The sequence below is a fragment of the Xenia sp. Carnegie-2017 genome, unplaced genomic scaffold (genome assembly GCF_021976095.1).
Source record: "Xenia sp. Carnegie-2017 unplaced genomic scaffold, XeniaSp_v1 HiC_scaffold_1, whole genome shotgun sequence".
NCBI lineage: Eukaryota > Metazoa > Cnidaria > Anthozoa > Malacalcyonacea > Xeniidae > Xenia > Xenia sp. Carnegie-2017.
The window spans coordinates 4,473,523-4,493,846 of record NW_025813402.1 but is presented as its reverse complement, the minus strand read 5'-3'; the positions used below and the strand labels follow the sequence as shown (position 1 = coordinate 4,493,846).

Here is a 20,324-nt window from a genome sequence, read left to right as displayed (position 1 = left end):
TTAAAATCTCGCGTCTTTACTCGAAGTTAGCATAGCCAAACTTCATTTAAGACAAATGAACAGAAGTACTTGCCGAGTTACCCGGTGCCATATAAACAGATCACTTTGTCAAACCCGGTTGAGCGAGTAACTCGCTCAGTCGGGTAACTCGGCTCCATATAAACAGGCCCTTAGGAATCTTTATAAATAAAATATCCCAAATATACGTATGTGTAGTGTAGTGTTGTCAAATTATTCGCGTTTTGCGAATCGGGTGAAAAGAAAGGGCGGGGTTAAAAATTAAAATATGCATCGAACTCGGATATGTTAAATGTTGAAATACATAATTTTTGAACACGAAGGAAAGAATTTGTTCTAAGAACAGGGAAGTTTTCACAATCAAACCGCGTTTTAATCATGGAATCAGCGGCAGAAAGTGGCGATACTCAATCGTCTACTGCTGTCGTTGATGCTCGTGATTTTGTGCAATTTTTAGTGAAAGTTGTGCCGGCAATTTTGGAAGGTGATACCGATCAAAGCCATGAGCTTATAAACGCTTGCAATAATGACGAATACTTTGAGTGTATAAAGAAATTTCTTTCTGATCCTCAAACGCGAGCGTTGATCGTAAGCAAGAGTGTTTTAAAAGACGAAGAAGAAGACAGCTCAAGCTCAGATAGCGCTGCAGAATCGGAAAGAGATGGACGCGTTTCTTATTCAATACATCTAAATGTTCAATATACAGCACCCAAGCTGAACAGCGTTGGTTTTATCAAACGATTTGCTGTTGTTGAAGCTGATAAAAAGATTGCCTCTCAGCTGAGGCTTTTGAATTTAAGCGATGATTCCCCATTTGAGACACTTCATGCCCTTGTCAGCAATGCAGTTGCTCCTTATTTCAAATCATTTGTTAAAACATCTGGAAAAGCAGACAGGTAATTCTAAGAAACGGCAATTTTTGGTAATAGTTCTTACTTTGAATGTGAATTTTTTTTTGATTGGGGGGTTGCAGGCAGTACAAACAGAAAAGTTTGAAAGGTGCATCTTAGTAAGGTTTCATAGACCATTTCGTCATGTATCGTGAACTTTAGCTGCGATGAGAAGAAGAGGGTAGCTCAGATTCCCCAATTATTATAAGAAAAATGGGACAAAAACCGATTTAATAAATATCATTATTGAAATAAAGGCAGGAACATTTCACAATATTTTTTACTCACAACAAGAATGTTATGGCAAAAGAAACAAGTAACTCCTGTCGATGTGAGCACTACACTATAATTCACAATTACAAACTGCTTCTCATCAGTAAATACATTTTTACATTGGTCTGCAATGTAGTAGGGGGGAGGGGGTGTTGACAATCATGGAAAACTCCATGATGCATGATGAAATTTATTTGTTGACGACCCCTAATAGTACATTTATAATGATATGGCAGCATGAGTAGATTTAGCTTAAGCTTTTTAATGTCTGTTTTAGTTCTGTATTAACTATCTAATTTACTAGCTTATGTTAGTGACCAAAAATATTGTAAAGGAAAGTTTCCGTCTCCTTAGTAAATATATCATTATGTAATGTTTTTTCATTTTGATTTCAAATTTATGGTCTCAGGGGGAAGAAATATATAACATATTAATCCTAACACAGTTTATATGCGCACAAAAAACATGTGGATTGGACGAGATTTGAACTCGCACCTTTGGCTTACTAGTTTGCCTCTCTACCTGTTGACATGTTTTTAAGTCACATGTTTTTCATGTGCATATAAAACTGTGTTCGAGGAAAATATTGATATATTATAACAAATTAAATGTTTATGACTGTATACGCAGCATTTTTAGAAACAAAATAATATCAAGAAACAATAATGAACATCTGTAAAGAATGAAAGGACAGATTTTTTTGGGGGGGGGAATTTTTTGTTCAATAAATAAAGATATTTTTGGAATGGTTTTGGAAGAAACGCTTTGTTATCTGCTCTATACAAAAAAAAATATTTATCAATAAATTACTGTTTAAACAGGCATATTTGGTATTTGTAATATTTTCAGGATTTATTTTGCAATAATGTGTTAGCTGTCTAGTGAACTAATATGTAAAACATTTTGGCATTTTGCTATTATGTGTGTAATCTTGGCAATGCTTTTAAACTCTTATGACAAATTTCATTTTTTATGAAATCATGCCTTATTTGAGTGGAAGTAATTTGGGAATGTTGTGTTTACATTACATATTTTTATTTTAGCATTTTTAAATTCTGTCTAAATAACAATTAATTTAACTTAAGGGATGGTGATAAAATGGTGCCATCTGTTGCAAAGAAGATTTCAGAATTGGAAATGGCACTTCTACATTTGCAGCAAAATATTGACATACCTGAGATAACATTAATCATTCATCCAACTGTCTTGAACATGATCAAGAAATGCGAGGAAGAAGGAAGAAAAGCAAAAGTTCAAGACTTTGGAGAACTTTGTGAAGATTCCACCTTTCTTAATCAATTACAGAATGGTGTCAACAGATGGATCAGAGAAATTCAAAAAGTATATTTTCAAAAAAGTTGATTTGTCTTATTAATTTATTTCACTGTGTTTGAAAATGGTTTTTTTTGTGTAGAATATTAGAATTTTATGCCTTGACGTATCCACTGTTTCAATAAGAAAATTGACATTTCATTATAGGTAACCAAGCTAAATCGTGATCCAGCATCCGGAAATGCCTTGCAGGAGATTAGCTTTTGGTTGAATTTGGAAAGAGCACTCCTACGTATTCAAGAAAAACGTGAGAGCTTTGAAGTTGCTTTGACTTTGGATATCTTAAAGTGTGGAAAAAGATTTCATGCAACTGTTAGTTTTGATTCTGACACTGGTAAGTAAGCATCTATTTAATTTCATTAAGTCTTGAAAATTCTACACATCTCTACAAACCTGGATGTTCTTGTTTAATGATGCATTGTTTCATACCTACTTTTATTAGGCTTAAAGCAAGCAATAACAACTGTGAATGACTACAGCCCTTTGATGAAAGATTTTCCTCTTGATGATCTTTTGTCGGCTACTGAATTAGATAAAATCAGATCTTCTCTGACACAGATCTTTGCTCATCTCAGGAAAATTAGAAACACAAAGTATCCCATTCAAAGGTGCTTGCGATTGGTTGAAGCAATCTCACGTGACTTAAGTGCTCAACTTCTGAAGGTAAATACGTTATATTTTCATTGATATACAATTTGTTCACAGATCACCTTGTATTCGTGTGATAAAAATTACTGCCCAACATAAAGTTCTGATTAGAGCCATAGAAATAGACCAAAAAAAGACAAATTGTAAAATTCAATTTATTGTAACGTTTAAGACGAAACTTTAAAGACGATTGTAACGTTCAAGACGAAACGTTACAATAAATTTAATTTTACAATTTGACTTTTTTTGGTCTATTTCTATGGCTCTAATCAGAACTTTATGTTGGGCATTAATTTTTATTACACGAATTCGATTTCCGCTCGGCAAGTCTCTCGCTACTATTTTATATCACCTTGTATTAATTAATCTTGTTGCTAATTTCAAGTTTTAAATAAATAGTAATCATTAACCCTTTTTTTGAAGGTGTTAGGTCCATTGAGACTTATGCATATCCCTTATGAAGATTTTGATAAGGTGGGAGAAATTTTAAATTATATTTCGACAAATGAATGAGTGGCAGTAACCACTGTACAATTTATGATTTTTTAATGTGCGATAAGTTAGTTAGATACTTATAATTTTGCAGATGATGGTTGCATGTTTCAAAGTGTTTACAACCTGGGATGAAGAATATGAAAAACTGCAGACAATGCTTCGTGATATTTCAAAGAAGAAACGTGATGAACATGGAAAAGCTGGTCGTGTTAATCCATCTCATAAAAAGTCACAAGGAAGACTTGAAAACGTCAGAAAGTAAGCTTTTGACTTGTTGAGTTTTATATTTATGTGAAGGTGTTGTTGCACTAAAGCATAATTTTTACGTAATTTGTCCGTAGTTTCAGTTATGTTGAACTATTTTCTGTTGTTGAGTATATTGAGCATTCTGTCGCGACTTCAGGTTTGAAGAACGAGGTTTTTACGTAAATCGTTCCTGTGAAAAAAAATTGTGAAAGGTTTCCTCACATTTTAGTATAAAGTTAAGTGATATTTAGATGAAGAAAATTCATGTTTTCTTTAGATTTCGTCGCCAACATGAACAATTACGTCAGGTGATCGTGCGAGTCCTTCAACCTGCAACAAAAGAACAAATACATCCACGAAATTCTGCTGATGAAATAACAGATATTCAAATTGCTGCGTCCTTAGATCCAGCTGATGCAAATGCCATAGAAGAAGTGAATTTGGCTTATGAGAATACAAAAGATGTCGATGCTCTGGATATTTCAAAGGAGGGTAACGAAGCTTGGGAAGCTGCTATGAAGAGGTATGAATGGTTGTTGAAGAGGGAAGAAGCTAGAATGATAGATAAGGATGGAGAAAACAGAAGGTTGAGGAAGAGGTGTAGTAAGGTGAAGTGGAGGTGTGTCAGGTAAGGGAGAATGTGGGACTATTGGAAAGAGTTAATGAAAGAGAGTGTAAATTTTAAAGGAAGAGCTTGATTAGAAGAATTAGTGAGGGTAGGGAAGGTTTCCTGATTAGGAAGAAGGAACCATAGGGGTTGGGTTAAGGTAACAAAAAAGAAGAAATGGTTTATTTTTCTGATACATATTATCATCAAGTAACAAATTTATCGAATTCAGTTGTTTTGTGAATGAAATGTGGGAATGGTGAATGAATGGTGAAATGGATGAATGGTGATGGGAATGGTGAATGGTGAATGGTGGAGGAATGGTGAATGGATGGAAGGAATGGAATGGTGGAGGAATGGTGGAATGGAATGGAATGGAGTGGATGAATGTGAGTAGAATGGTGAATGTGAGTGGTGATTGGGAGTGATGAATGGTGAGTGGGGAATGGTGAATGGTAAATGGGGAATGGTGAATAGTAAATGTGAGTGGTGATTGGGGAGTGATGAATGGTGAGTGGGGAATGGTGAATGGTAAATGTGAGTGGTGACGGGGAGTGGTAGATTGGGGAATGGATGACATGGTGACTGGGGGAATGGAAGCAAGAATTAATTGAAACAGAAATTCACATGGATTATTTGTGGTCCACATAATAAGACTACGTGAATACAGCAGAATCAAGAGAAGATATTGAAACATTGCATAATAAATTTAAAGTATGTTCTTTAAAATATCCTTGAAATTTCATCTTTAATTGTGGACGTGTATCGAGCAATAGATTTTTGCTATCGTCTTTTTAACTTTTCTTGCAGTCACCAAACGACGTTTTTCTTAACCTTTTTAGCGGCAATATTAAGGGATTGTTACTGTCAGATATCATTCAACGTTATTTTTTTGATTTCAAATTGAGCCGTAATGTTCAGTCTCTTCGTATCTTATAAACAACATACGAGGCTCTCCGATACAAATCGTTCTTTTCGAAGAGTATTACTGCTATGAGTTCAATAGCAAGCAACTTCTGTTTACTTCGTACATTACTTATGTCAAGTTAGTTTTTTTCTTGACTGCGATAAAATAACCCAACATCTATTAAATTGATGTTAATTATTGTGTAATTTGTATCCCGTGGTGTGGAACAGTTAAATATTTGGGAAAAGGAAACCTGATTTGGAGCAAGTTTATTGTTTAGGTGTAACTACATTTTGTGATAAATCATGATTATACTGTTTACAGATTCAGTATCCCCAGAGTAAGAACTCGAAAATGAGTAAAGTTCGCGATTTTCCTGCTGTTTCAGGATCCATAATATGGGCAAGACAGGTTACTATTTTAGATTCTACACTCACACTTACCATTGTATGCATTTATAGAATGGTTTATTGTGAATGTAAATATTATATTTCAGATCGAGCGTCAACTGAATGCTTATCTTCGTCGGGTTGAAGACGTGTTAGGAAAAGGATGGGAAAGTCATGTTGAAGGACAACGACTGAAGGAAGACGGTGATAATTTCAAACAGAAATTAGATACTCAAGAGCTTTTTGAAGATTGGTCAAGAAAAGTAGGTTGATTCCGAAGGATAAACTAAGTTGTTTTTTTGTACAAACTCATTACATTTCCTTATAACTGCTTGGTACATTTTAGGTTACCGCTCGAAATTTGGGTGTCGGTGGTCGAATATTTGCTATAGAAAGCATAAGAACAAGGACTGGGACTATGCTTAAGTTGAAAGTTAATTTTTTGCCCGAAATCATCACTTTGGCGAAGGAGGTATGTATTTTCTCATAATACGTACTTATCAAACCTACAATAATTTTATTTCTTGACAAATTATGTTTTAGGTTCGTAACTTAAAATGGCTTGGATTTCGAGTGCCACTTGCTATTGTGAACAAAGCACATCAAGCCAATCAGCTGTATCCATTTGCCATTTCTCTTATTGAGAGTGTCTGCTCCTACGAAACAGCTTGCGAAAAGGTAAAAAGTTGATAAACTGTCAACAAAGGTGGGCGAAAGTTTTCCATGTAGAAAACGTATGGATTAATCTCACGACATTCACAGTTTAACTTTTTTGTCAATAAGAATTGCAGATGTTAGTGTATGTAAACTATTTACGTAATTTTTAGGTTACAAACAAGAAGACGATAAAACCTTTGGTTGCTGGTCTACAAAGAGATATTCAAAACTTGATCAGTGAGGTAATAACTTTATATAAATTTATAGCCTACAGGTTTTGACCTTTTGTATACCTAAAAATTTGTGGCGATGAAGATAAGGCATGGATAAAATATTTCTCTCTCCCCGAGCAAATTTCTAAAACGGAAAAAATTGCTATATTGACTAAAAATTTCAAGCACTGATCACCAATGACCAATGACCAATGAATTTTTTACTGTTAAAGAAGCTTCTTACACACAACAGGTCCATCGATCTACAGTATGTTTAGGAACACTCCTGCGAGTAATTTTGTGAAAAATTTTCTGGAAACACAGATATTTTGCGGTCGTGATGGAAATCTTTGACCATTTTGCGTTCGTCAACAACGTTCTTAATGAAACAGATGTAATGCTTTTTTTTCGTAGGGTATTGGTCTTACCTGGGAATCTTACAAACTGGATCCTTATGTGCAAAAGTTTGCAGATGCAATCATCAGCTTTCAAGAAAAGGTTACAAGCTCTTTATGAATAAATTGTGTGGTTTTAACGACAAACGTTAGACTCTTGTTATGTGGTTTTATTGCAGGTTGATGATTTGTTGATCAATGTTGAAAGAATTGAAGGAGAAGTTAAATCGTTAGCATCATGTAGTTATGATTCTGAAACCTTCCATCAAGTTTTAGCAAGTATTCAGAAATCAGTTGATGAAATGAATCTGTATTCCTATACAAATTTGGCATCGTGGGTCGCTAGCTTAGACAAAAGTGTGAGTTTTCATTCAAATGATTTATTTTCCTCCCTAAATTACTCATTTCTCTGCGTACTTGTTATGTCCAACTAAGACATGGGAATTTTTTGTAGGTCGAAGAGAAACTTTCCGTTCGATTACAAGCTGGATTAATTACATGGACTGAATACCTCCAAGATTACAATGCCGATGGCAGAAAAATGGAATTTGATTCCGACACAAACCCCATGGTCTCGCATAAACCTGGTGGAGATCCTGAAATAAAGGTAAATAAAGATATAAGTTGCACTTGGTATGTCAATGATATAGAGATGATACATAAAGTATAACAATAATAATGGGTCTTTTAAGTTTTTTTGTTCTGTGTATGACTTATAAAACGCTAACTTTGATTCGTTCTCCGTGTGTACATTATCTTGCGAATTTTATAATACTTATTTCATCTCCTCAGATTCTTCGTCATGAAGTACGAATCACGAATCAAATCTTGTATCTCTATCCTCCTGTGGAAGCTGTTAGAAGTCATCTTCTTGAGCAACTTCATACATGGTTGGGTGTCATTCTCAAGTTACCCAGAATTCAGAGTTCCCGATATCAGGTAACATTAAGTATTCATCAACGTCTTGGAAAATTGACTTGCACTGTGTGATGTATTTCATTATTTAATAGATTATTCCCACTATTGTTTTATTAGTTATCTTCTGTAACGTTGTGTTTTGGTTTTGACATCAAGTTGTATTATCATAAACTTTTAAAAAGAAGTCATTGTGGAAAATGATGTTGCGAGTTTCTCTTTGTTTTCTTGCTTAGGTTGGCCTTGATTCAGATGATTTGGAATCCCACTCAAGCTATCGTAATCTTCTCACAATACTTCCGGATGGTCCCGAAGTCCTAGAGAGAGCTTACGAGGCTGTCGAGAAGAAAGTTGGAGAGGTTGAAAAATATGTTCAGGTGTGGTTACGTTATCAATCCTTGTGGGACATGGAAACTGGTCTCATTTATAGCAAACTTGATAATAGTCTCGAGAGATGGATCATTCTACTGAGGAATATCAGGTACGTAGCTAATTTAGAATAAAACAAATGACTTATTGATTTTTATTATGAAGTGTTATACGTAAGTTGTAAATTTGTTAATTTCTACTTTTAGAAAGTCCCGTGTTACGTTTGATACACAAGAAACAAGAAAGGAATTTGGACCTATTGTTATTGACTTCCAACAGGTATGTTAAAATTTAAGAAAGAATTCGTGATTCATTGCGACGTTTACTTTGCTCGTAATATAATTCATGGTTTAACTCCTGTTCTTTCAATAATTATCTTTATGGTTCAATTCCTGTTCTACCAATAATTATATTTATGATTTCACAACTGTTTTGTCAGTGATGTTTATGGTTCAACTCTTATTCAGTTAATAATGATATTCATAAATGGTTCAATTCCGTCAACATACCCAATATTGTGTTCACATTTAATTTGTTTGTTGTTAAAATCGTATGTAATTCGACTGCTTACATTTTTCTTTAGGTTCAATCTAAAGTAAATCTTAAGTATGACAGTTGGCACAAAGAATTGCTGAGCAAGTTTGGATCCATGCTTGGCACGAATATGAATGATTTTTATGGAACAATTACCAAGGTATGTACAATTATCTCTCAAGTTTATTATAGACTATACACAGGTTGAATTCTTTGATAAATTATTTTATAGTAAATATTGTTTTATTTTTGATCAACTATACAAACCTCTATTCATAAAAGATAAAGGTTTCTCCGGATTTTAAATGACTTTTTTTTGAGCTTTCGACTTGTTGCTTCGAGCCTTCATCAGAATGAGGATATTATTATATTATTATTACCTCTTATTCATTGTTGGCGTCACTAGCAGTTAGCTTTCTGAAATCAGTTCTGAAAAGGATCGTCTTTTTCGCAGAGAATGAAATAAAATTGCGTTTCATCTTCATAGAGTCGTACAGATTTGGAACAACATTCTGTTGAAGTATCATCAACATCAGATTCCGTCAGCTTTATTACTTTTGTTCAATCTTTAAAACGTAAACTGAAAAAGTGGGAAAAAGTTATGGAGGCAAGTGGATCTTGTTATTTTATCTTTTTGTTTAGATAATTTCTTGTTAATGAACTTTATCCACCCCTGTTATCTTGTGGAGTCCACCCCTGTTATCTTGTGAAGTTCACCCCTGTTATGTTGTTAAGTCCACCACTTTCATCTTGTTAAGTCCACTCCTGTTATCTTATTTCATAAATAAAGTTATTTAAAACATTTATTTTCTCTTATCCATTCTAACCATCTCAACAAGTTAGGACTTTCTGACTTCATTTCCATGCCACACAAGTGCTTTCTTATTCACTCTTAATATTTATTTATATCATGGTAGGTTTACAAAAACGGTCAGCTCATTCTGGAAAGGCAAAGATTCCAGTTTCCATCACAATGGTTGTACTACGACAACGTAGAGGGCGAATGGGGAGCATTCAATGATATCTTGAATCGTAAAGATATATCTATTCAAAAAGAGGTAAAATATGCAATATACTTTTATGGCTATTTAAAATACATTATTTTTTGGCCACTGAAGAACAATATGGTGTATTGTATTTGTTGACGATGACACGATTCTCTTTGCCAAAGGTGTCAATGTTGCAAGTGAAGATCATTGCTGAAGATCAAGCTGTTGAAGAAAGAACAACAGAATTCCTGAATGACTGGGATAAAGGCAAACCTATTGAAGGTAGTACTCGACCGGATGCTGCTCTCAAATCTCTTGCTGTTTACGAAGGAAAGCTCAATCGATTGAAAGATGATAGAAGTAATGTTGCAAAAGCTAAGGAAGCCTTAGAGTTAATGGAACAAGGTATGGTTTGTTTCTTTTGTGTATTTATAGCATGCCAGAGAAAGTCGTTGAACTTTCTCACTGCATATACTGTCAATAATTAATTCAACGCTGTTGTGGTGCTCAGACTTGGTGAGTAGGTTCAATGGCAAAGTTTTTATGTTATCAGTTTATATCATCTTTGCACTGTATTGTTCCTACTATATCCTCATTATCCTGCATTATGAAGTGTGTCATATTTCTACCGTATTCTTCCTAATATATCTTGCATGACCAAGTCGTAAAAATGCGTAATGTAAATGTCACTATAGTGATTCATGTTGTTTAACATCAGGTGTTACAATGATCAGCGATGATCGTGTCCAGGTTTCATTGGAAGAGTTGCAAGATCTTAAAGGAGTTTGGAACGAGTTGTTGAAGATTTGGGAGAAGATTGATGAAATGAAAGAGCAACCTTGGTTGTCAGTACAACCGCGCAAGGTAGATCACTTGCAATATAATATGATTTGAATTTAATGATAATGATTGACTTTGCAGTTGTGGTAATGTTGTGCTTTTATGACTTTTTAACGTTTCTACTCCAAATATACGTTTGTAATATAGCATATGTAGATATGTAGATGTTTAATTTATATTTAAAGTACGTATGCTTTTTCATTTAAATTTAGCTACGTCAATCTCTTGATGCTTTGTTGAATCAACTAAAGAATTTCCCTACTGTCTTAAACAGTATTCATCTTATGAATACGTACAGAAACTACTCAAAGGTTACATGAAGGTATGAGGATTATCTTGTATTTGAATAACATACATCTCGCTATTTCGCTTTACATGTTTCACGCTCGACCTAACATCTTTTAAGGCAAATGTTCACATTGTTGAGTTAAAATCCGAAGCTCTCAAGGAACGTCATTGGAAACATTTGATGAAACAACTTCGTGTAAAATGGATTATCAATGATCTAACTCTTGGTGCTGTTTGGGATGTTGATCTCCTTAAGAATGAAGCTCTACTTAGAGATGTTATGTTAGTTGCTCAAGGAGAGATGGCTTTGGAAGAATTTCTTAAACAGGTTTGTACAATTGTCCAATCCTATTACTAGTGCAAAATATCAAAAAAGTCTTAAGAGTATTCTGGGATTTATACAGATAAAAAAATAGGTTAATTTGATATATATTAGGATAATTGTGTTTTGTGTTTTTTTTCTGTGTACACAAGTGCCGATACATTATATTCAACTAGTTTTTTTATTTCAATGACGTTTGTAAATTTCATGGGTGTCATTGTCGTGTAGTTGTTTATTTATTTAACTGCTTAGGTACGCGATGTGTGGCAAACGTTTGAATTGGAATTGATCAACTATCAGAACAAATGTCGAGTTATTCGTGGCTGGGATGATCTCTTTACAAAAGTAAAAGAACATTTAAACAGCGTCACCGCAATGAAGTTATCGCCTTATTATAAGGTTTGTTTTGGTATTCAATCGACATAACTACACATCTTGTTTTCTTACCATTGGTTTAATCGTACATTTGAAAGCTTAAACATTTTATTCATTGAATGTGTCATGTTTATAATACATAAATGATAATTTGTTTCCATTTTTAAAAGGTATTTGAAGAAGACGCTTTGCAATGGGAGGAGAAACTGAATCGTATTCATGATACGTTCGATGTATGGATTGATGTTCAACGTCGTTGGGTCTATCTTGATGGTATTTTTAGTGGAAGTGCTGATATCAAGACATTGTTACCTGTAGAGACACAGAGATTTTCAAGGTACGAAGAAAATAATTTAAGGGAGATTTATGGTTAAGCAGTCTTTGGGACGGAATATAGAAATTTAGAAAACATATTTATATTTTCATTGTTTTGAGTTACATTACTGAAGGAAAATCTATGTTTGTTAATGTCGTTGACAAATTAGTAACTTGAGGATAACAATTTTTAAGGATTTGGAAAAAAATTCTTATTTTCACCATCCGTGTAAGATAGAAAGAACACCTCATTGTTTTATTAGTTTAAAAAAATTGAAATATAATGGGATTCCAAGGATTTGGTCATGTAAATATGAAAATATTTTAATGTCTTCGTGTATCGCCAGAAACTCAAGCATCTGACGACAATCATAAGTTAATAGACATGTGCGTTGAAGCATCGTGCAAAACCTTATAAACCATTATTATTATTTATGTTACATTTGTGAAATGAAATCATTTGTTTATATTTATTTTCACAGTATAAATGATTGTTTTTACTTTATTGATTGTATAGTATTAGTACGGAATTTTTGACGTTGATGAAGAAAGTATCAAAATCGCCCTTGGTTATGGATGTTGTAAATATCCAAGGAGTACAGCGTCAGTTGGAACGACTTGCTGATCTTTTAGGAAAGATTCAAAAAGCTTTGGGTGAATATTTAGAACGTGAACGAGCCTCCTTTCCAAGGTACATGATAAAACTTTCAAATATTTTAATGTGGCTCATGGAGTTGTGAATTAAATAGTATGAAAAGTAATTCAGTAGAATAGTATTCTTCTAAAAATCTTTTATCGAACTAGTCATGACACGCAACAGGACTTTGTGTCGGGTTTTTTTAATCTGCTTTCTGAGAAAGGTAGCACATGGGTTGACTGTACTTTGGTCTTTGTACTTGAGGCTTTTCTTTTTTCTACAAATACTATGCTAGAAAGTAAAAGCACTTCTTAAATGGTTAAGATAGTCTTCTGAGAACACTTACATGTCTTATTGAAAATTTCCTAGGTTTTATTTCGTTGGTGATGAAGATCTTTTGGAGATTATCGGCAACAGCAAAAGTATTCCCAAACTTCAGAAACATTTCAAGAAGATGTTTGCAGGCGTCACAAGTATCATCCTTAATGAAGAAGATCAAATCATATCAGGAATTTCATCGAAAGAAGGCGAAGAAGTACGTTGAAATACGTAACTTTCCGACGTAGCTTTCCGATTTTCTTCACACGTATTTATATATTTACTACATCTAAGAACGATGGATGTTTCATAACCACAACTATTGTCTTGTTTTTAATGACGAGAAGAATTTTTTTCATGTTGTTCATGCAATTAAACAACGAGAGACTACTAATTAATTTCCTCTCAATAGGTTTCATTTAAAACACCCGTCTCGTTGAAAGAACATCCTAAAGTGAACGAATGGTTGACGTGTGTCGAGAAAGAAATGAGAGTTACCTTGGCCAGTCTTTTGGCTGAAGCAATGAAAGATGTCAGTCAATTTCAATCTGAAAATATTGACGCTCAAAAATATCTTGAATGGGTTGACAAATACCAGGTATCTATAACTGTATAGACAACGGTTAAATGTTATCTATTTGTTAAGTATTTAATGTGTAATTATGGTTTTTCTGTACAGGCTCAACTGGTTGTTCTTGCATGTCAAGTATCTTGGTCCCAGTACACAGAAGCTGCGCTTCAGAAGGGTGATGTCGCCGCTGTACAGCAAGTATTGAGGATTGTTGAGGCGTCATTGAATGTCCTAGCTGACTCTGTACTTCACGAACAGCCAGCTGTAAGAAGGCGTAAATTAGAACATTTGGTGAGTAAACTGATGTTTTAAAACGTAGTATGTTTAAGTTTTAACATCAGGACTTGAAGTTTGTTATTGATTGTTAACTAAAATATCTTTTACGTAGCGAAAAACACGCTCGATACACGTGCAAATATTTAATTTTTAGATTACTGAACTTGTCCACCAACGTGACGTCACACGTAATCTGATCAACAATAAAACTCTGGGAGCGAAAGCATTTGATTGGTTGAAAGAGATGAGATTTTACTTTGATCCAAATCAAAAAGATGTACTAAAACAACTTTCGATTCAAATGGCCAATGCTAAATTCAATTATGGTTTTGAGTATCTTGGTGTTCAAGATAAACTTGTACAGACCCCCCTGACTGATCGTTGTTATCTAACCATGACTCAAGCTTTAGAAGGACGCCTTGGTGGATCGCCATTTGGTGAGTATTCTTAGAAATGGCCTTTCATCTTTCAAACATTTTAATGATGTCTAGCTATTTTTTGATTGAATAATCTGTTGTTATTTCAAAGGACCTGCTGGTACTGGAAAGACAGAGTCTGTCAAAGCCCTTGGTCATCAACTGGGAAGATTTGTTCTTGTGTTCAACTGCGATGAAACTTTCGACTTTCAGGTTAAGTTTCTTAAGTTATGAAAAATGAAATTACTACATTTAAGTCGTTCAAGGTAGACTTAAGTCTTGCAGTTTTTCTGGCTAATTTTTTTGAATTTGTTTTTGCAAAATATAGGCAATGGGTCGTATATTTGTTGGTCTCTGTCAAGTTGGTGCATGGGGCTGTTTTGATGAATTTAATCGTCTGGAAGAAAGAATGTTGTCGGCTGTCTCGCAGCAAATTCAAACAATACAAGAAGCTTTAAAAGAGCACAGTAACAGTGATGGTATGTCCACTAAATTTGTGAAAATTTGAAATTTGATAGTTAATGTATGAACATGCGCAGTTACATTTTACAGATAAATAAAATCTGGGTACATAAAAGACTATAAAAAAAAACATTTCCAGTCGACAGTTTTAAAAAGTAGAGCAAAAAACAAATTGCGAATAAAATAAGTCATCTTGAGATAGCAAAATATGTATCAATACAAGATGCAAAAAAACCCTGTAAATTTTCGACTTTATCTACAGTTTTATTTTGCGTCTTGTATTTTGCTATCTCAAGATGACTTGTTTTTTGGAAGTTGTGTTTCGGTATATAAAATACTATTTTTTTTTAGATTCTCATATTTCTATTGAATTGGTGAGCAAACAAGTGAAAGTGAGTCGTGATATGGCCATCTTTGTGACAATGAATCCAGGTTATGCAGGACGATCTAATCTACCTGATAACTTGAAGAAATTATTCCGTAGTCTGGCAATGACTAGTCCTGACAGGCAGCTTATTGCACAAGTTATGCTTTATTCACAAGGATTTAGGATGGCTGAAAAATTGGCTAGCAAGATTGTACCGTTCTTCAAGTAAGTGTATTTGACGATTGTTTGACTGATGTCAATGAATAATTAAATAAACTTACCCAGGTCTGCTTGGTTGGTATTCTAAGAATTGCCTACATGAATTGTTAATGAATTATGCGGTTGGTTTTGATAAACTAAGTCACATAATTTGTTTTATATTCAGGCTTTGTTTGGAGCAACTTTCAAATCAATCTCATTACGATTTTGGTCTTCGTGCGTTGAAGAGTGTATTGATCAGTGCCGGTAATGTGAAACGAGACAAAATATCAAAAGTTAAAGAAGAACTTAAGGCCAAAGGTGAAGCTGTTGATGAAGCTTCAATATCCGAAGGATTAGATGAACAGCAGGTAAGTGAATGTTATGTAATGGTTATCTATATTATTGGGGGGTTTTATTTTACTTGAAGGATATTGCTAAAATTGAAGTTTTTTGCGATTATCTTTCACTCTGGTGTTTCAAATGAAAATTTGCGTAGTTTTTAGGACTACACTATGCACGTCTTTAATTACCAGGATTTTTTAATTTTTTGTCTTGTAAATTTCTTCCAGATCCTTATTCAAAGTGTTTTTGAAACTGTGGTTCCCAAATTGGTTGCTGAAGACATTCCTTTGTTGCATAGTTTGTTGTCTGATGTCTTCCCTGGAGTTAAGTATATGGGCGTTGAAATGACTAATTTGAAAGAAGAAATTAAGAAAGTTTGTGCTGAAATGTTTCTCACTTTTGGTGACGGTGAGGATGAAGGAACCGCATGGGTGGATAAGGTAAGGATTGTAACTACATAGTTTTATAATGTACTAAATAAAGTATATTTATTAGTTGCGTCTGCAATGAACACCGCTGGACATAAAAAGATAAAACAACTATCCGCTGTAATAGTATTCTGATGTCTTCATTGTTGTCATTATTGAAGACGTATGTCCTATATTCTACCTTTGTTTTTTTTTACGTAGATACTACAGTTATATCAGATAAGTTTGATTCACCATGGTTTAATGATGGTTGGGCCAAGTGGTAGTGGGAAGAGTACGGCATGGCGAGTTCTTCTTAAAGCTTTAGAAAGATTGGAAGGTGTTGAAGGTGTTGCCCATGTCATTGATCCCAAGGTAAGTTGAAATCTTCTCCCGAAAATTGGAAATGTTTTAATTTGATGTTGTGTATCTTGCTTGGCTTTTTATCATCTACCAGACAAATGTTGAGACAGATGTAGACAAATTAAAAGAATTGAATTTTATTATTGTGGATGTGCAGTATTGTCGTTTTGTTGAATCTTTACAACGCTCTCCTTCTTAAATATTAAACAATTGATTTGAATTTAAAACTAGTTGGTCAACAAGTTCACCTTGTAAGTGAATGAGCGCTCATGATTGTCCTGTTGAAGTATGCATAATATGTTTTATTGTTGTGAAACTGTCATATGTAGTATTCTTGAGTAGTTTAATGTATTGTATCGTTAATGTATGTTTGTATAGAATTATAAACTCCGTATTGTTATGCTTCTAGGCCATGTCTAAAGATGAACTTTATGGTACACTTGATCCCAACACTCGAGAATGGAGTGATGGCTTATTCACACATCTGTTAAGAAAGTAAGCAAAATCATTGTAAAAAAAGTAAAAATGTATAAAATAAATGATGTTATGTTGTCTCATTTTAAGGATCATAGATAATGTTCGTGGTGAATTGAGCAAACGTCAGTGGATCATATTTGATGGCGATGTTGACCCTGAATGGGTGGAAAATCTAAACAGTGTTCTTGATGACAATAAACGTTTAACTCTGCCTAACGGTGAAAGATTGGGAATTCCACGGAATGTAAGTTTATCTTATCTGCTTTTTATTCATGGCATGGTTTACGTTTAAATGTTGTGGGCTGGCTTCACTGGGTTTTTTTATTCTCGTATTTGAATGATTTGTACCTTTTTTTTCGATAGCTTAAGTATACTACTGTAAGAAAATTTTTCAAGCAAAGGAAATATTTTAATATGAAAATATTTTAATATTTTTATTGTTTCTTAATTTAGCTACTATTGCCCGTATTTATAGAGCGCCCCCTTTGTGTATTTTCTTCAAATTACGTTGAGTGAAGAGTGAAACTTTGAACTTTTTCCAAAACTTTTGTTGATGTCTTAATGAAGATTCTGGAATCTGTTTATCTCGAGTTTTTTCGTTGTTTATAGGTACGTATAATGTTTGAAGTGCAAGACTTGCGTTACGCTACATTGGCAACTGTCAGTCGATGTGGAATGGTGTGGTTTAGTGAAGATATTGTATCAACAGAAATGATTTTTGATAATTTCCTGAGTGAGTTGAAGGCCAAGCCAATAGAGGAGATCGAAGAGGACATCACTTTGAGAAAACAGAGCAGAAAAACCGAAGAAAACGTGTTGTCTCCAGCTATGCAGGCTCGTTTAACAGCGTTTATCATAATGTTTTTTATGTTTAGTTTTGTCTTTGATGTGTGGATTAAGGTGTTTTTCCCTTTTTTAATACTCGAGTGCCTAGAAAATAGAAATTTAGCAGAATAAATTTTTGCTATTTTGCACACAAATTTTAATAAAACGACAGAACTTAACTTTTTACCAGTGAAAAGTTTTATTTTTTTGTTTTATTGGTATACAAGTTGATTGTTGTATATTTTTAGTGCATTCAAAGAGTAATAAATTTACAAAAAAATTTTCTTCAAGTTTTTTTTTGATCTGTTTTTATGACGTTTTCTTAGGTTCAAAATGATGCCGTGAATATCGTCTCTGAATTCTTTACGTCTGGTGGTTTGGTGATGAAATGTTTGGAATTTGCAATAAACCAAGAACATATAATGGACTTCACTCGATTGAGGGCCTTGGGTTCGTTATTCTCGATGTTTAAACAAGCTGTTCGCAATGTAATTGCGTATAATCAACAACACTCTGATTTCCCAATGGAGGTATAGTATCATTGATGGAAGATTTTAACTAATATGAAGTTACACAAATTATAATATTTTAGTTCATTAAAAGCGACATTAATTTCTTTTTCAGCGTGATCAACTAGAAAAATATCTACCTCGCTATCTAGTTTACAGTTTATTGTGGTCTTTTTCTGGTGATTCCAAAATGAAGTATCGAGAAGAACTTGGTAAAATGCTGCAAAAGATAACTACGATACCGCTTCCAAACACATCCGTCATGCCTCTTATTGATTACGAAGTAAACATACTTTTTCTTTTTATTTATCAATGATTTGTTTTGTACAAAAATGCGTACATGTTTTCAAAGCTGAAACTTTACAAAAGGTCGTGTGTTGTTATACTTATTCACTATGATTCAGACGGAAAGTAAATAGTTGATATCAATCAATACTACTCAATATCGCATTTTGAATAACAGTTGACACGTGCAATTTCTAGCGCTCCGGTATACGCGTACGTCTGCTATCATTTCTGGAGGGCAACAAATATTTTCTAACGCACACTGAAGGTTTCTGCCTGATTAACGTTAAAAATTTGCCCAACCTTTCAATCTTCAAACTTTGAGGGGGATCTGCCCCCCGTCCTGTACGCCTATGAGCGATCATCGCATTGCTTCAAGAAATTCTCTGACTCCTATATTTACTTTTTAACACGTAAATCATGCGTTTTAAAATTATATTAAAACCTTCCACTTATTTAGGTGACCATTCAAGGTGAGTGGGTTCCTTGGCAAGGTAAAGTTCCCAATGTTGAAATTGAGACTCACAAAGTGGCAGCTCCGATGTTGTCATTCCGACTGTGGATACTGTCCGTCATGAAGTATTGCTGTACACGTGGCTAGCTGAACACAAACCGCTAGTCCTTTGTGGGCCTCCTGGAAGTGGAAAACAATGACATTGTTCTGTTCACTTCGATCTTTGCCTGATATGGAGGTTAGTCGATGTTGTAAATTTATACTTTTTATTATATATACGTTTTCTTTCTGTTTTGCTTTATTTGTTTTCGTCTTTACTTCAGTCAATTAATTTAATCTTTTTTAAACTATTTTGATGAGTGGCGAAAGTTCAAATCAGTAGTTCTTCAGATATCATAGTGTTCACTTTGAAGGGATGTTAGATAATTCTAGTTTGCTTTGCGCTTGTAGTTTGCGATTAGAAATTAAGACGATACTAATGGCTTGGCCCGTTAAATGTTATCATTGTAAAACCTTAGTGTTGTCAATTTTTACTTATAAATAAAAATGACGCATGATTTTTTATGTAGGTTGTTGGTCTAAATTTTTCGAGTGCTACAACACCCGAATTGCTACTCAAGACTTTTGATCACTACTGTGAATACAGACGAACTCCAAATGGAGTTGTGATGGCGCCCGTACAACTTGGAAAATGGCTAGTTCTGTTTTGTGATGAAATCAACTTACCTGACATGGATAATTATGGTATGATAAGGATAATTATGGTATGACATGGATAATTATGGTATGATAAGGATAATTATGATATTATAAGGATAATCATAGTATTAATGTGTTTGGTATTGAATATGAATCGTGTGATTTGTTCTAGTAGATAAAATCTTCTCTTAAGTTCTTGCAAATGTAGCGGCAATCTAGTACTCAAGCGCTACTTTAGGAAAGTGTTAAATGGTCTATAATCTTACGTTGTTACTCCTTCAAATTTGTTTGGCGATTTAAGAAAACCCTCGACATTTTGACTTTCTCTTAGAATATGCAGACGTCATTTGTTGATATTAAACAGCATGTTATCGCCAACTATATTGCAGCAAGAACGTATTTTTATCAGAATATTTCCTATAGTTATTATCATCATGTACCATACTGTAAAACTGATCTATAAGCATTCACATGGAATGTTTTACCAGGTACCCAGAGAGTTATTTCATTCTTGCGTCAAATGGTTGAGCACAATGGTTTCTATCGCTCATCTGATCAATCTTGGGTGAGGTTAGAAAGAATTCAGTTTGTTGGAGCATGTAATCCTCCTACGGATCCAGGAAGAAAGCCACTCACACACAGGTGACCCATAAGATGTTATTTTAACGAGATTTTCAACGTTTCCATAATAACCATTCG

At 34.0% G+C, this 20,324-nt stretch overlaps 1 protein-coding gene across 1 annotated transcript in view; it reads left to right on the top strand.

Annotated features, from left to right (window-relative positions):
* The first annotated feature begins 292 nt into the window (after nucleotides 1-292).
* LOC124453571 (cytoplasmic dynein 1 heavy chain 1-like) overlaps nucleotides 293-20,324 on the top strand; it is a 36,073-nt gene continuing 16,041 nt past the window's right edge. The window contains 51 exon segments of the mRNA XM_047004392.1: nucleotides 293-914; nucleotides 2,267-2,522; nucleotides 2,661-2,847; nucleotides 2,956-3,176; nucleotides 3,585-3,635; nucleotides 3,748-3,914; nucleotides 4,180-4,530; nucleotides 4,590-4,618; nucleotides 5,165-5,223; nucleotides 5,741-5,827; nucleotides 5,913-6,068; nucleotides 6,152-6,277; nucleotides 6,349-6,483; nucleotides 6,633-6,704; nucleotides 7,089-7,172; nucleotides 7,249-7,428; nucleotides 7,524-7,676; nucleotides 7,862-8,008; nucleotides 8,221-8,465; nucleotides 8,560-8,632; nucleotides 8,937-9,047; nucleotides 9,375-9,494; nucleotides 9,805-9,945; nucleotides 10,059-10,281; nucleotides 10,595-10,740; nucleotides 10,929-10,977; nucleotides 10,980-11,038; nucleotides 11,123-11,332; nucleotides 11,579-11,725; nucleotides 11,872-12,038; nucleotides 12,534-12,707; nucleotides 13,023-13,188; nucleotides 13,384-13,569; nucleotides 13,651-13,833; nucleotides 13,973-14,255; nucleotides 14,347-14,447; nucleotides 14,563-14,713; nucleotides 15,048-15,288; nucleotides 15,449-15,632; nucleotides 15,834-16,046; nucleotides 16,236-16,388; nucleotides 16,786-16,871; nucleotides 16,941-17,097; nucleotides 17,463-17,687; nucleotides 18,005-18,208; nucleotides 18,303-18,470; nucleotides 18,933-19,005; nucleotides 19,008-19,115; nucleotides 19,118-19,164; nucleotides 19,496-19,670; nucleotides 20,114-20,267. Coding sequence (XP_046860348.1) covers nucleotides 397-914; nucleotides 2,267-2,522; nucleotides 2,661-2,847; nucleotides 2,956-3,176; nucleotides 3,585-3,635; nucleotides 3,748-3,914; nucleotides 4,180-4,530; nucleotides 4,590-4,618; nucleotides 5,165-5,223; nucleotides 5,741-5,827; nucleotides 5,913-6,068; nucleotides 6,152-6,277; nucleotides 6,349-6,483; nucleotides 6,633-6,704; nucleotides 7,089-7,172; nucleotides 7,249-7,428; nucleotides 7,524-7,676; nucleotides 7,862-8,008; nucleotides 8,221-8,465; nucleotides 8,560-8,632; nucleotides 8,937-9,047; nucleotides 9,375-9,494; nucleotides 9,805-9,945; nucleotides 10,059-10,281; nucleotides 10,595-10,740; nucleotides 10,929-10,977; nucleotides 10,980-11,038; nucleotides 11,123-11,332; nucleotides 11,579-11,725; nucleotides 11,872-12,038; nucleotides 12,534-12,707; nucleotides 13,023-13,188; nucleotides 13,384-13,569; nucleotides 13,651-13,833; nucleotides 13,973-14,255; nucleotides 14,347-14,447; nucleotides 14,563-14,713; nucleotides 15,048-15,288; nucleotides 15,449-15,632; nucleotides 15,834-16,046; nucleotides 16,236-16,388; nucleotides 16,786-16,871; nucleotides 16,941-17,097; nucleotides 17,463-17,687; nucleotides 18,005-18,208; nucleotides 18,303-18,470; nucleotides 18,933-19,005; nucleotides 19,008-19,115; nucleotides 19,118-19,164; nucleotides 19,496-19,670; nucleotides 20,114-20,267 — 8,102 coding nt within the window. The 5' untranslated portion in view covers nucleotides 293-396.